Genomic DNA, 16,964 nt, shown 5'->3' with positions numbered 1-16,964 from the left:
TGAAATTTGGATATAGAGCGGACTTCCTTATGATTTAGGCCTAAGGAAATATATATGTATATGGTTCTGAACTTTGTAGGTGAAAGTGTTCTTCCTTATGTTGTGGTCATATTAAAATATAATATCATTAAAGACCTTTTAACAAACAACATGAAACATATATCAAACTTTTAGGTTAAAATTTCCGCTTCCGAGCATGAATATAACGTAATTTTTAGATATATGATATTTTCATGACAGTCGAGAATGTACTGATTATATACGGTAACTTATAGATAATTACTGTTGTCCGATTGTGTGCATTGAAAATGTGACGACGAGCTCGGGACGGATACGGGCCTCGGTTGACACTCATATCAAAGGGCCTGTTAATTGACCTTGCACAGAAGCCAGTCGTCACCTGCTACGATACCTTCTCCTCCTTATCATCATCACATCATCATCATCATCATCATCATCATTTTCTTCTTCATCATCGTAATTATTAATTGCCCATGCTAAAATAGGGGAAATCTATTAATTCAGTGTGCATTCATTCATCAATAGAAGTCTCTTAATGCTTTGCGAAGCTAGGAGAACCCCAAGACTACAGCAAACCACCCCCCCCCCCGTCTAAAATAATCTTCCAGCGACGGAACAAGCAAACATTGCGTTTTCTTCCCATGACCCGCCCACTCAGGGAACCCATTATGTGCGATAGTCAGGGTAAAGCTCGGTTTCCATATAATCGCTCACCCTATCAGCGACAGTCGCCGACAGCTGTCAGGAAGGTTGAACCTGGTTCAACTTTTCAGAATGCGTTGCAGACGCAGACGAATCAGGGTGCATTGCTAGCTGCCCTGCACAATCGGAAAGGCACCCCGATTCTTCTGTGAACCACAACTGACACGACTGTCGGCGATAGGGTGAGCGATTCTTGGAGACCGAGCTAAAACTCTGAATCAACGCCTGAGAGGTCCCTATTCTCAAAATTGTCTATTCCCTCAGCCCCAACCATGGCGGGGGGCAGTGAGGTGGACCCTCACGCACCCCCTACCGCCAAATTCTGCATCTACCCCAGGGGTGTCTAAGGGAGGAGGAGCATACGAGGAAGCATAACTGCCGTCTGGAGGAAGTCAATAATTTTGTCGAGAAACACTGCTTTGAAAAAGCATTTTACCGTCCGAGAGTGCCACTTCCGAGCGTCTAGAGGGGCCTATTCTTAAAATTTGCTACAAGGGCTACTGATCCTTAGGGGCCCCTTTCGCTGCCCCTACCCATATTGTCCAGTAGGGTCTGCGCTCTACTTCACCCTGATCCAAAAGGACTTTGCTGATACAAAATAGCATAATGTGTCGACTGATATCGACTGTAGGACATAGCATATTAATCCAGCGAGGTGAGTTGCCCAGCCGGTACAGACTCTGCATTTGTAAACATTTTTTTTTAATGGAGACAAAGTATTCAAGTCTGAATGAGTGTCATTTCCGGGCATCTAGAGGTACCAAAATCATAATTTGCTTTGTGACTCCCAGTATAGAATAGACTATAGGTCCTTGATTAGACCTTTGCGATGCCCGTGAGGAGAGAGGAAAAGGGGGAGCATAGCTCCCGTCGAGTGGAAGTCAATAATTTTTTGTAAAGGAACACTGCTTTGAAAAAGCATATTTTTACCATCTGAGAGTGCCATTTTCGAGCGTCTAGAGGGTCATATTTTTAAAATTTGCTCACGTCCTCAGCCCCAACCATGGTGGGGCTGAGGTGGGTGTGGAATACCTCCCCTCTCTGCCCCCCCACCCGCCAGAAAATTTCTGGATCCGCCCCTGAGGTTTCAGCATGCCTTTTGTAAGCCAGGACCAAGTAGTATTTTGTTACATTTCTTTACAGCTAGATGGGGGTTCGTCCGAACCCCTTGAACTCCCCTGGATCCGCCACTGCAGTGTAAGTCGTCACATGAAGGCAATAAATTGACCTACCAAATAATATCATTTACCAATAAATTTTACTGGGCATTTATTCATGTTTTAGTTTTTTCTCGACACACATCTGTTTTATCTTGTATTGTGTTAAATTGATAACAGGCCTTAATGAAATAAACGGCAACATTGACAATGATAATTGTTGTCACGAAGATGATGATGATGAGGATGATAATGGTGGTTGTTCTTCGGTTGTACTAACATTTATCTAAAATACCGTATGGTATATACCACTCACATCCCGACACAAATTAGTCGACAATTTGTCTATTATTAATGGTAATAATACAATATATTACGTAGGCTACTAAGGTATCTGTGGTATTGAAGAGATGTTCGAGAAGTTCTCGAACTGTAGAGGGCGTACTCTTTAAAAGTATCAATGATTTCACAGCCCGACACCTATCACCTGCAAAAAGTAATATTCGCACACCATACCATGGTCATGGTAGAAGCGTCTTCGTCACGGCCCTAGATAAAGCTAATTCTACCACCACCACACACAAGATGAAGGTAGCATCTACTTGTATCATTATTTTCATCATGCCATCTGATGGGTATGGAAAAAACAATGATTGTGCAAGAATCTGTGTCCAGCTTTGGCTGAATCAAATTATATAGAATGTATATGTGTATAATAAGAAGAAGACCATTCCATAATGCTGATTTGTTAATAAAACGATAAATTGATAAACTGGTCTTCCTTTATCGTCGGTAATGAAATTAGAGACTTATTAATGTTGTATTAATTTCTTACTTGATTGAAAAATTTGCAAAAAAAGTACGGTGACCTTACTGATTGCTTAATTATTATTAATATACTTGGAGAAAAATTACTGAAGATAACTGTGTGATACAGCAGAAACATGTTGGTTAAACCTTGGTTTATTGCTTTCAAATTTGTGTTGTTTATTAACGGTGTCCTGTCGATCGTTTGGATCTATTGTTCATAGTTACAACTTAGGCCGATTAGTAAAATATGAATGTAGAAGACAAAAAAAATAAAGAAAAGCTGAAGCTGATCTCTATTTATCCAGTGGTAATGCCTCTTAAGAAAAGCACTTTAAATATGCTCATCTTATCACGATTGAAAGTAGGTAAAACTTTAAAATAAAGTATGATCCATATATAAAAATCCAATATTGTGTATACTAACTAATGAAATAACATCTCAACTGAACCTGGATAATTTTTACTTAATTCGAAAACAATGTTTGTTTAGGAATCAGAATAAAAATGATTGTCTTTATATATTTTTTTTCTTATTCTTTAATAATAGTGAAAGTTTGCAATTTTTATTTAACATATAAAATATAATTAAACCTAGAGTAAAATGTATCTTCACTGGACTAAAAGTAAAATGTAATATAATACTTAAATATGAATTGTATACGGTATCATTTTTTGGCTTAACCTGAAACAAAAAAAAACTGTGTATATCTGAATCACTTTCCATCTGTCTGACCCTTGAACTCACTCATTGCTAAATTGTTTCCGATGCATTTTAATAGCTGCGAGGAAGAGCGTATCCGTTTTAAACCATTTCAGCCTTATTGAAGAAAATAGTAATTTAGCTTGTTTAGAATTCTCGACATGAAGTCTCAGAGAAGTCAGATTGGAAAGGACTTCGGGTAGCAGCAACAAGGCATTATGTGTATCCATATAGCGCCATAATAGTATAGACTACAAGATTGGGATCGCAAATACAGTATAAGACTGGCCCGTACACTAATAATGACTTGCCATGAGTCTTGCCCGATTTTAGGCCTTTTTGCAGCAACCATCGGTGTTGTAGCCTCTGCAGCAGTGATCACTATTTGTAGTATCAATATAGTGTACCCTTACATGATGACAAGAGAGTTCCATTCAGCCGAATGCCTTGTGGAGTCCGTCGAAATACTTAATGTTACCAGAAAGTGCCGATGTGGGTACGAAGGAGGACAATGCGATGTGATTCACTCCTTGTGCGTGGTTGCTAATGTGCGGTTCAAATCGGACTTGCAGACCAGACACGGTACGCTCTTTGAGAGTGACCAGAGCTTGGCGTTTGATGATCAGGTAAGAAGGGTTGTCATGTGAAGGCTTATGCCACAGGGTCGTATCATTTTAGGGAAGGGTGCTGGTATGCAAAGGTGGGCCAACTGGGGGTAGGGTGGGGGCAGAGTCGGTTGGATCGCAACTTCGATTTTTCATTACTATGACAGGGGCGGATTGAGCCAGTAAAAACTTGTCAAAAAAGACGCTTATTTACATTACCAGGACGGATGAGCGCCTAATTATATAAAGGTATCAGCGAATATGCACATTCTTTATGTCCACAGGCATATAACTTTTGATGGAAACATTATACGCATACCGTGGTCGCAGCGAGTACCGGACAATCATTAATAGAGTTAAAATCTGGAGACGGTAATATATTATTTTGTACTCTAGCTAAATAGGGTAAAAGCTGAACCATTTTGACATCATCAAATCATCATTATTTTTCAGTGTTCTTACCCGACATGCTGGTCTTACAAAAATTACTACGCAAGCAACGAATCATATGACGTAAGCGGCGGATTTGAAGACTTCTTATACACCTACGAATTTGGGGCTAGTGTGGACTGCTTCGTCGACAGTGAATCCGATGACCATGACAGCCGTGTAGTTGGGGTTAAACACGTCAGCAGAAATGACGTTATTCACTCATTAGCGTGGCCTTTAAGTGTATTTTTTCTCGGTATCATCTGTTCAATTTGTAGTTTCAAACAATTGAACACTTGAGAAGAAATTAAAACATTGGCTTTATAGATAGATAGATTTAAACATTTGTATAGCGCCGGTTAAAACAAGGTTTGTTTCTTGTACAGCACTTTAAACCAAATGCAAACAAAAAGGGTTGAAATATTATTGTAACGTTACGGTACTGAATGATCGTTGAAGATATTAACTGAATTAAGGAAGGGGCGGATCCAGCCCGGTAAGAAAGGGGTGGCGTGAATATGCGAGCTGAGTGACAGTCTTATGAAGAACCCCCGGTATGGGTGCAATGAGTTAAACCCCCAGCACCTTCATAAATTTGAGTTTGTATTTGACTGATTTTTACTATGTAGCATAGCAAGCATAACTTTCTGAAAAGCTTGAAAATAAAAAATATTTTTACAAAAAATAAAGGAGTCGTACGCCCCTTACTCCCCCTCTAAATCCGGCACTGTATGGTGAATAGGCAAGGGAAAAGAGAATAATTGTAACAGGTGGAAGTGAGTTCCAAAATTTAGGTGCAAGAAAAGAAAATGAGCGTTGTTTGTTTTAAAATGGTAAAAACAAGAAAACGATCAGCGGGACGTGCGGCTGGAATGAGTAAGCGTGATGTTAGAAACAAAGTAGTCATGGGCAAAACCTTAAATGGACATAGACCAATATTTTTCTGATGGCGAAGATGATTAATAGAAGTGGTTGTGTAAAACAATCCGCTCAATCTTATATTAGACGATTTGTAGGCCTACATTTACATATATTACACAGGAGAGGTACCACCTGGTACCGGTACTACACGCTGGTTTGTCGGTATCTGCACGCTAGTTTTGTTTTTCACTCAAGACATAAAATGAATGAAAAAATACATTTGAAGAACCGCAACGGATTTTATTATTTAATTATTTGATCGATCGGTTTATTGATTGATTGATTGGTTGCTTGCTTGGTCCATTGATTGATTGGTTGGTGGATTTGTGTATTGACTACTGTAAATGCTTTTAATTATTTTACTGTATTTTAATAGCGAGTTGATTCGATTCTGTGAGGTCTTCCGTGTGTGATAACTTTAATAGGCATATCTAAAATACACTACTGTATAAATGATTTTTTTAAATGGTGAACAACTGAGTGATGTAAAGCATTCAAGAAATCAGGGACACGGAAATACCGGTAGTATTCATATTTTTAATATATAAAAACACTTCATATAAAAGTAATAAAACGGAGACGCATTATTACAAACGAATGTTATAAATCTGATTTATTATTTATCGAACAAATGTTTTAAAAATATACTATGCTTAGCAGTTAACATTGCCTTAGAGTTTGTCGCCAACACCACGAAGAGACAAGTTAAATTTTGACGAAACAACGTTTTCAGAAAAAACGTTTGAAGCAGATTACTATACTCTACAACAGTAAATTTCGCCAGCAAGACACCCGACTTGTGAATATTTTTTTAACAAAGGTCTAGGCTCGAAAGCTTTAGCATCCTTTTTTTTAAATTTAATTAACAAGATTATGAAGATAAAAAGTTCCTTCTTTAAACTATTTTTTTTTAATTGGTTAATTTAAGTTTGGTGCTGCATGTCATACGAAAGACGAAGTAAATGAGAATTTTACACACAGAGAGGTTAGTGTCTTTTTGGCGAAAACGAAAAACCTGCTTGCTCGCCTTGTACTTATGAAGCATGTAGCTACTAGGATTAGGCTCTAGCCATCAAGTAAGGCTGGGCCTAGCCAGGCTAGATAAGGGCCTAGGCCCCCAGACAAATGTAAAGACCTGTGCGAGGAATAAAGGTTAATTAGTCTAAATAAATATTGTAGAGTTTAATTGAATACATAATCAAAATACCAACCAAAGTTTTTGTCTCTTTGTGGTGTCGGTGAAGATTTTGTTTCAAGCTTAATTTGATTGAAATCGCCGAGTAGGGCCTAAGTAATGTAAACAAAATATATGAATGATAGGCCTGTGTAAATGTAACCCTATGATACTGTAATATTCAAAAGTAACTTAAAATGACTTTAAACGTATGAAACATTAACTATATTCAACTAATTAAAAATACATAAACATCTTACATTACAATCATAATGTCCTACCGCTGTATTAATAAATTTAATCATTAATACATTGCTGTAACCTTATGTATTAATATATTATCAGGTAAATATGTATAATTTATATATTATTTGTTTTAAGCCTATATAATATATACGCGTATAAGTTATTATCTGATAGGTTTCATTTAGTCTATGTTTTTAAATATTATATAAATACTTTCAATCAAGGTCATAACGTGGGATGGTGAAAAGCATATCACAATAATAAATAACAGTTTTCGCTGCGGGAAATGAGCATTCAACAACCGAACGCGGTGAGTTCGAGTCCAATTGTGTCCGCCTGTATTCCTCCGCAAGTACGGTATGTTTCGTGGGAGAATGCTAAAGATTTGGAATGAGATTGGTGAGCCCTTACCTACTGCTGCAAACTTATTACTCCCGCAAGATGAGATGCACCTGATCTAATTAATTGAACGTTTATCCGATGTCGGGTAACAAAAAACTACATTATTCTTTCATACAAATCTAACAAATAATATTTATAACACAAATATTCATAAAAACACCATAATATTTAAATTTACTGAACTAAGGTTCAGTAAATGTGTCCAATCCCGATACTCAACCAACGAATTCTAGGCCTACGTGTAGAATAGGTGCGAAGTAAAAAGCGCCCCTCTTAAATCAAAAACCTTTCATTTATGTCGGTTTATGTGTTCGTACCGTTAGTCACAGTACGCTACAGTATTTGTCATACATAATCATTACAACTAGCGCTGTCTTTATACAGTTCGTCTAATGTTCTGTGATCAGTTGCGCTCTCCTCATTTTGTTTAAAGTCTAAACACGATACGGAAAGTAATGTTTTGTTTTCAGTCAGTTGTTTCGACTGTGTTTCGTTGAGTGACTCCAAGATCAAGGTTTTCTCCTGTTCAATTTTTTCTAAGTCGTGGATTAGTTTTTTATTCAGTTCGCTCTGCCTTTCATACTCCTGAAAAGATAATGATCATCAAAATATCAGTTAATTTATAATCTTGCTACCGATTTAATAATTGTAATAACTGTCAATGTCCACTAATGATGATGATGGTTATAATTTCAACGTGGACGTCGCCCATGAGTAACTGTGTGACCGAGTACGCTTTAAGCAGTTGGTGTAACAGTGGTGTATCTAAAAATACCTTGATTCTCCCCCAGGCGCCCTCCCACTCTCGCTGGAAATTTGCTGATTAAAACAAATTTTACATTCAAGCAGTAAAAATCACCTCATAGGCCTATCATATTTTTTCCTGGCTAGCTCTCCCAAACCAATACTTCACGCCATTATTGGTTGACCCATTTTAGGATGGTACATATTTTGCAATCATAGAAAAATGAATATGCTACTGTCCAAGGGAATTCGGCCCCTAGTAAATTCTTCATCATTTACATAACGCCATTGTTCCATCGAATTCGGTGGTGTTCACATAACGAATTAAAGAGGAAAAATATACGTATTTTCGGACGGATCCAGAAGGACCAGGCAACTGATTCCTCTAAGAGAGGACGCGCGAATTCACTATGAATTTAGGGACAGTTTACTGTAGGGCCGAAATAATTATATAATAAGAATAATAATAACAATAATAATAATAATAATAATAATAATAATAATAATAATAATAATAATAATAATAATAATAATAATAATAATAATAATAAAAGTAAATTTCCATTTAAAATAGCGCATATTGCACAGACTTGTCTTTTCGGATCGGAAAGCCTACTCATATAGGATCTGTGGCCTATGCTGAACCGATTAGGACGATTAGGAAATCGGATCAGAATAGGGACGGTGGTGTCCAGCGCACGATGTGATGTGATAGAGTGTCGGTGTTTAAAATATTTGTGACACCTGCACATCACCATTGTCGTACAATTGGGGACTGCACGTTTAGGACACATTATGACAGTAATAGTAGGCCTACCTAACTGACTTAAATTGTAATTAAAGAGATGGACATAAACTAACCTCTCGCATCGAATTTTCAGCTAATTTCTTTTTGTTCCTCAGTTTAGCAGCAGCTAACTTGTTCCTTTCACGACGTCTCTGCTTCTTCTGAAGTTCATCTTCAGACAGCTATAATAACAAAATAAGATTTTCATTAGGAAAGTTTCTAATTAAAGAAGAAACCTGCTTAAGACGTGTCAATGTAAGTCAAGTTTTTAAATTGCTTTTGTAAATGGGCTCCCTCAGCGATTTACAGATTTGCTCCACTTTCGCGTACTGGTCTCATCATCTAGTCTGATCTAGTCTCACAGGTATCAATATTATACTTCCATGGCTACCGTGCTGCAAATCAGGGTACAAAGTGAATAGGCAACGGAAACGGGATTATGATACGACTGGTACGAGCGATATTGTTTACCACTAAGACATGGACATAAGCCACATTTTCCTATACGAAATAGGTCGGTGGCTTGATTTTAGTACCTATCCCCAGTTATTGTATACTAAACAATGACAAAGAAGTGCATGCATTGAAAACATCTTTTTTCAAATGTTCAAAGTCATTTGGAAGACGATCGCTATCGACATAGGCCTAATGTAAACATGATTATAAAGTGATTAGAAAATGTGCCCGAAGAAAAAAACAATGAGTAATATGTATTTAGGTCTGCATTCTAAATGTTAACACCCCCCCCCCCACACCCCATCTCTATAGCCTATACCCCTACCGAAACTTGTTTGAAAAAAAGTTTGGAAAAAATAACGATAATGTTCAATCAATGATAAACCTAGGTGTACTTACGTCATAATGGAGGATTTCACTTTGGTCTACATTGATTTCCTCCAGACCCTTCTCAGCTCGTTTCCTTCGAATTGTTATTTTCAGTTCTTCTTTGATGTATGGAGACAAATCAAGACCGAGATCAAAAACATTTGTTGTCGATGCTGCACCTCCATGTTTCGGTTCTTGTTCTTCCATTTCATCTTTCTGTGTATGCCTGTTAGTATCAAATGTAGGCCTGGACTGATTCAGGCCACAGTCATTAGTAAATGTTGCAGCAGTCTGCGGCTCCCGTGCGTGACATGTTTGGTCTTGTCCCGGCATGTTGATGAGCTTACGGTATTTTGTATACACCACCATTGAAATAAACAGTATCTGGAAAAACCCCAATATCAAATTTGCTGATGTGGACTTTTAACTAATGAAGGCCTATTACTAGTTGTGGTGCAATACGTTATTTTATGATAGTGCCTTGAAACATATTTTACTAACTGCACAAATTCGAATGTATGGTACTACTATATCAATTATTTTTTGATATTGTTATTATTACCATTATTATCATATTATTATTATTATTATTATTATTATTATTATTATTATTATTATTATTAATGCAAATTATTTTTATTTACAAGAATTAGATGCATTATACTATTATATCAATTATTATTGTTGATATTGTTATTATTATTACCACTATATTATTATGATTATTATTATTACTGTTAATGGGAATTATTTTTATATATTAATGATTGCTAATTATTATAATATTATTCACCATCATAATTAAATTATATTTGTATATGATAACATAATTATAATTATTGTAATAAATATCTATTATAATAATTATAATTATATCATTATAAACATAATTTATATTTAATAATAATTATTATGATTATAAATTTATAGTACTGTACATATTATTATTGATTATTATTATTATTATTATTATTATTATATTACAGTATTATTATCATCATCATCAACATTGTTATTGTTATTGTTATTATTGTTGTTGTGGACATCATTAATCACGTGCTCATATGTACAATGACGTACATGCAGATAACTATTGTGTTATTTCTCATGCAAAAAGACAACAACAAAATCACGAAAAACGCATTTATTTTTAGCTCATAAATATTTAATTGGTTTAACACTGTTTTAGTTCTACATAATTACAGTTCATTTAGGCCTATATAGGCCTGGCTATAATAGCAGACAATGTAAGAAAGAGAGGAAATTTGCCTACCTTCGTATAGTAAATAGAATAGCACTAATAGTACTGGAGAAATATTAAACACGTCCTGTCGTTACTGTGTCGTTTTAGACTGTAAATAAACATCGATATTTCATCAGCATACTGTACAATATTCTGGAACATTCTATTGTGACTAATCGATTTTCTTTGGCTTCAGTATTATATCAGCACAGTATGATAAATTCACGGATTTTATTCTTGTAAATAACATTTGGAATTTTCCACGTAGATCATTGCACTGCACCTACCATTAAATACAAGAAACTAATATGTGTAATTTATTTTTATTATTTTCCTACTCATTATGAATCATAAAACATTATGATGAATCACCCGTTGGATCAATGGAAGTTTCCAGAAAAATCCTCATCGTCATGGTCAAAAATAGAGTAGAAGAGAGGGCGGTATTCAAAGAGCGTGTGTCAGCATTTTTAGACGGGGCAACGATTACACCTGGGTCGCACAAATAAAAGAGAGGGGGAAGGGGAAACTTAGGTGGAGTAACAAAGACTGATGATGATAAGATACATGGGTCACACACTCTCATGATAAAGGGTTTTCATGCTATAATCAGGTTGTTGAAATCGAGTCTTTCCAACCTCCTCCCACATGTCATCAGTAGAATGGTAAGTCATTAAAGCCCCAAATCAGTGGACCCATTATCAATATGCCTACGCTGTTTAAATCTTTGTTAGTTATGTCATTACTGTATTGTTAAACCATGGGCCTACTTAGAACTTCGATTGCTTGACCCTGGAATTTCCAAATCCGGTACTGATAAGTTGGAATTTTTTTTTTTTTATTTCACTGTAAATTGTGAGTGAGGATTTCCCGTTGTTTAGTAAACCCGTGGTGTCAGGAGGCCGGACTTATATTTTATCACGAGTAGACGATTTAACTATGAATCACTATCATACATCTACGTTGGAAATGTAAACATGCTTCTGTATCCCCGGTCATTGCGTGGCTGTAATGCAAACATACGCGTAACCAAATTTACTATAATATGCACGCACCCAGGCATTAGGCCAATAAACATCGTTCGAGCAAAGGAGCCGCTGAAACCTGTCAACGGCCGGGAATAAAAAATCCTAATGTTCTTGTGGAGTTTTTATGGGTTGGTATGGGTGGTTTTAAACCACAATATTAGGGATTGGCAGTCAAAATAACGTTATTTGGATATGCAAATTATTATTATTTTTTTTTTTTTTGATCTGAAAACCAAGTCGTGGGTCAGACTAAAGGGGCCTGTCCGACGGAGGAGAAAATTCCCCCGCCCCATTCTCCCCGCTGGCACCACCACTACTAAAGCCCGCAGATCCATACTCTCATGTAGGGTCGAGTTCGTATTTATTTAATGTTATGCAAAATTATAGCCTATTTTTTACGAAGAAAGGGAGTCAAAATTCTTTGTACGATGTTTTAATGCATATTTAAACGATGCCTTAAGACTAATCTAAAATTACCATACCAACCCACCAACATGCGTGGAGAGAGCGACGGTTGCACTGGACCCCAGTAATAGCCATAGGCCAAAAGCTGATCAATCGATCTATCGGCTTCCAAATGACACTGCTCAAGCAACACATTTTTTTATGGACTACCCACGAAACAAAACGTGAGAAAATAAGCCTCATATGTTGATAACCCCATGTTCTTCGCAACATGGTGCTTTATTTTGTTAACATTATATTTAATTAATTAAAATTAAATTATTTTTGGACTTGAAATATAAATAGGTGATCCATATCATTTATGTTTTTCATATGCAAATTATTGTTCAACTTTCAAGTATAGTATGTTACTTTTATGCGGGCCTATTCTATTCTATTTTCTTTTTTATTTATTGATCCTATAGTGCGACCTTTACTGAGCATGTTTGACACACTTACTGTATTTACCAATCTTGTGTTGCAATGAACTCGTGTTGGTTATAATCTTTACATTCTCTTCCGCACGTATTGGCGCTAGGCATGCCCTGGCTAGTCGGCATGCAGGTAAATCCAATGCCTGGATGACATTCAGGTAGGTTATGATTAAGAAGCATGCATTAGTTACCAAATAATATATTTATAAACATGACCTAATGTATGATGTGTCAGCCAGGTGATCAGGTGATCGAGAACCCCATTAAAAAAGAGAAATGAATCACCTGATATACAAAACTCATCACAAATAAGTTGCTTCGCTATTATTTTTTTTTAGTAATTAATTAATAAGAATAGAAAATAACTACGTCCAGTATTTATTTATTTGTGACTCGTCACATGATCGACGGAGTATCGGTATTGTTTTAAATAGGCTGTTCTACAGAAAAAATATCCCAGATTGTTGGTGTTATCCACCCTAAAAAATCACGGTCAAGAAGTTAAATATCACCTCAAATCATTTTTTTTCTGCCAGCTAGCGCCCCGGAATCATCGATCCCCCCTCCCCTTTACCTTCGCGCCTCATCAGCTCCCCAGTTCAAGACGTTTAGATACGCCACTGGCAGGAAGCAATGTGCGGTGTCAGCAAGGAGTTGACCCCTATTGGTGGAAAGACTTTTCAACATTCTATACAGCAAATTTTAAACCGCTTAACTGAGGGGTTTCTTTTATATGGCAAATGGACAAATCGTACCCACAAAGGAGTATTGGCACGCGATAACAATTGGTTAATTGGTTATCTAAAACAGTTTTACATAGATACCTAAGCCTATTTATAAAATTATGGTATCTACAAAAATTACCAAGGAGAATCCAACGACTATTCCATTACTTGTTAAAATAAATATTTAAATTGTGGATTTTTTTTTTTATTAATTATTTTTTTTTAATCGTTACGTATTATCGTTTTATTTTTTGTTTAGTTTTAAATCGAAAACCGGGTGTTTTTGCCATCAAGTCGAAGCTCTACTGATGTATACACTCCACTGATATATATATTTTCAAAATCAGAAAATTTACCCACAATAGAAAGTGAAATTGGTCCCTTTGAGACCAAGCTTGGATTGATGTACAGTATTCACAAATACTAAGAATGATGGAGTATTGTTAGAGATGTTGAATCGTATTTACAGGGATCTCTTTCAATAAATCACACAGTATCGATTTCGCATTGGCTCAACGAAAATTGTAAGTTTCCGAAACGAGTACCGTGAATAATTGATCACATATTGACCACGTGACTGGTGTTTTCATCTCCATATATAGATATGATGCAATGAATCGAAGTATTTCACAATTTAAGAAGTATTAATGTGTTTATGTTTTTTTTTTGTTTTTTTGTTTTTTTCATTTGGGTACGATTGCATCATATATGATTCGGATATGATTGAATTAATTACTTAAGCAACTTTATCACCAATTATTATGGTGATCATGATCATGATGATGATCATGATGATGATCATGAAGAATAAGGTGCACAGTGATAACGAATATGGCGATTAAATGAAAATGATTATTATAGTATTATTGTTGGGTATTTATTAGGTCATATATTGTGTTTTACTATGTTAATAACTTAAGCCCATTTCGAATCCAAGAAAGTAGCGTAGGTGTAGGCCCACCAATCGCTTAATAGTACAAACTTTTCGCTGCGCACAGGCCATGGGACCTACATTATATAATGCAATAATTACCAGGTACCTGTTGTTGTGATTAAATGACGAAGAGGATGATGATCATATGGTGACGTCATAATGATGGTAATGATAATAGGGAGCTTTCGCAAGCTTACGAATAACGATAATGAATACGGTTTTGTCAACCCTTCCCCTACATTAGCATATATGTCACAACGTAGGCAATTCATGCCTTTTGCATGAATCAAGGATCATATTCAGCTCCTACAGCGTATTGTTAGAAGTGCTCTAGGCAGGAATGATGATAATGATAATGACGTATTCGTATTCGTTATCGTTTTCGTAAGGTTGCGAAATGTCTCTAATTATGATGATAATAGAGGTTATTATGATTATGAAAATAGTAATACTGTAATGACATTTTAACATAAATTTTAAAAACGGAGAATAAAAACGAATCGAATATAGACAACAGAATATGTCACTTTTATGAAGTTTAATCAAACTCTCTTTACAATTATATACAGATGTTTTTAACGTAAAAAAATAAATATGAAACAAATGAAGTACGTGGTATTTAGGTTACTACACAGAGCCGTTGTTATATCTGTTAGCGAGTTAAGATGGCATATTACATTCCAGAACCGAGGTAGATGGACATTTCAGCATTATTAATGTTATTCTTTATTCATGTCATTATGAGCACAATCTGTGGTATTATGCACGTTATAATGTAACAAGAAACGTAGATATACTTTACGTAAAAATACAATTAATGTATACCGTATTATGGAAGCAAAAATTAAAATCCCTTAAAAAATGTAAGTACAGTACAAGATATAATATACAACTGATTTAAAGAGATCAAATAAGTTTCAAATAAGTTTTTTAACTTTCAATACATAGATTGCGTAAACAATATTTCACCAATGTATCACTACAAAAAAAAATCCTTAAATTGACAACTAGCCAAGTTAAGGTTCTACGTAAGAATATACGGTTGGCAAAAATTGTTTATTGTTTATTGTTTTTGTTTAATATGGCAATTCATAGTTTGCACCGTCGCATGCCCGTATCCGTTTATGTGATTGGCCTTGATATCTGCATGCGCAGTTTAAACTATGAAATTGACTTACTGAAAGCTAATAACTGTATTATACAAAGGAAGCAATTGAAAATATTTTAAGTTTACTTTAGTTTTCGCTGATTTACAACATTTTTTTAAAACAAATACTTAAATGGATTACAAGCCAATTTAACGGACTACGCAAAAGAATACAGCAAATGTATTACAGTACTGTATTTAACTCTCCGTTAATGGGCAAGGATTTTTTTTTAACATTTAAATTTACAATTTTAAGTTAATAACTTAGGCCTACTTAAACATACAAATTATGCAATTCAAAAATAAAATTGAATTTTTCAAAATGTTGTGCTCATGACAGAGAGTGTATCTTTAATCTCATTAATATTCAATCCTATGGTAACAAACAGGAAACCCAAGGTTTGAAAGTCGCTTTTTGACGTTCCATAATGCCTACTCAACAAATAATACGTTGGAATAATTTTGAAAACATTAATTTGAATGCGGCAAACTGGACACAGCGAAGTGACCATGTCTTGACTTTCATTTACATTACAATAGCCACCGACAGCCTTCGACTGATGACTCATCCGGCAATCAATGATGTCACATGAGGGAGGTTGATCAGCATTATGTCTCTAGTTAATGATCACGTAAACACGGACGAGTTTTCAAGTGAATATACGGTAACCCATCTCACATATTGAGGTGCATTTTCGAAAGTTCTCTTGAAGATTTCTCTTCATGATTTCACTTCATGAATAACTGTTAATATTTGCTTAACTATGTTATTGAATTTTTTTTAATATATACTGGTAGCTCATGAAAAATCGTTTCGAATGAATGTATGCCAACACTCATATCGATGGTTTTTCAAATGATTTTTTAAAATTTACTTCAATTTAAGCAAACAATAAAAACAAAGCAAAAGCGTACGGAAATATTGAGTATTTAAAACATGCCTATTAATTCGTCGTGGTAGAGTGTCTTCAATTCATGGTCTCGCATGGACGATTCTAGCTGAGTGATTCGTGGTCTCTTCAACATGGTCCGATTCTATCTGAATTATTCATGGTCCCTTCAACCTGGTCGTATTCACGTATCTCGCTTAAGTATTACAACGGCGTCGATCCGAAACTTAGTTCGACTCCTAAACATTTGTCCCACAGTAATGAAACAAACAGCTGGGAGATGTCTTTCTTTGATTCGTTCAGAATTCATAGGAGTTCAGTCTGAAGGAACTGTATTGCACAAAACTAGAGTCCCGTCTTGGGTTTGAACGGTGCATGAAGGGATATGGTCTTGAAGTAAGGACATCAAGTGCTCTTTCTCGGAACGTAAAGTCGACAAATCAACTTTCAGGCGTTTTTGTTGTTCGTCCAATTCATCTATTTTCTGAAGGAATAATTTAATATGATAAATTAAATTATAATCTCATTTAATGTCTATGTGTTTTGTTTCTAACTATAAATTAACAATATTAACGTAAAGCCTATATATATATATA

The 16,964-nt window shown here is 35.5% G+C and overlaps 3 protein-coding genes across 3 annotated transcripts in view; 1 reads left to right on the top strand and 2 right to left on the bottom strand.

The window, feature by feature from the left end:
- The first annotated feature begins 3,456 nt into the window (after positions 1 to 3,456).
- Positions 3,457 to 5,939, top strand: LOC117106717. Its single transcript, XM_033248129.1, has 2 exons — positions 3,457 to 4,016; positions 4,449 to 5,939. Exons 1-2 carry the CDS (start codon positions 3,693 to 3,695, stop codon positions 4,722 to 4,724), a joined length of 600 nt encoding a protein of 199 aa, XP_033104020.1. The 5' UTR covers positions 3,457 to 3,692; the 3' UTR covers positions 4,725 to 5,939.
- On the bottom strand, positions 5,933 to 11,053 carry LOC117106716 (cyclic AMP-dependent transcription factor ATF-3-like). The gene is made up of 4 exons (XM_033248128.1): positions 10,797 to 11,053; positions 9,554 to 9,907; positions 8,773 to 8,880; positions 5,933 to 7,752 (listed from the first exon to the last, which is right to left on the bottom strand). Exons 2-4 carry the CDS (start codon positions 9,890 to 9,892, stop codon positions 7,513 to 7,515), a joined length of 687 nt encoding a protein of 228 aa, XP_033104019.1. The 5' UTR covers positions 9,893 to 9,907; positions 10,797 to 11,053; the 3' UTR covers positions 5,933 to 7,512.
- Positions 11,054 to 14,850: 3,797 nt separating this feature from the next.
- LOC117106720 (cyclic AMP-dependent transcription factor ATF-3-like) overlaps positions 14,851 to 16,964 on the bottom strand; it is a 4,334-nt gene continuing 2,220 nt past the window's right edge. The window contains exon 4 of the mRNA XM_033248132.1: positions 14,851 to 16,852. Within this exon, the coding sequence (XP_033104023.1) occupies positions 16,685 to 16,852 (168 nt within the window). The 3' untranslated portion in view covers positions 14,851 to 16,684. The remainder of the gene's footprint in view (positions 16,853 to 16,964) is intronic.

Source organism: Anneissia japonica, unplaced genomic scaffold (genome assembly GCF_011630105.1).
Source record: "Anneissia japonica isolate Jap-2015-1 unplaced genomic scaffold, ASM1163010v1 scaffold287705_len1045735_cov187, whole genome shotgun sequence".
NCBI lineage: Eukaryota > Metazoa > Echinodermata > Crinoidea > Comatulida > Comatulidae > Anneissia > Anneissia japonica.
The sequence above is the reverse complement of the archived record's forward strand: the minus strand, read 5'-3'. Positions and strand labels throughout refer to the sequence as shown.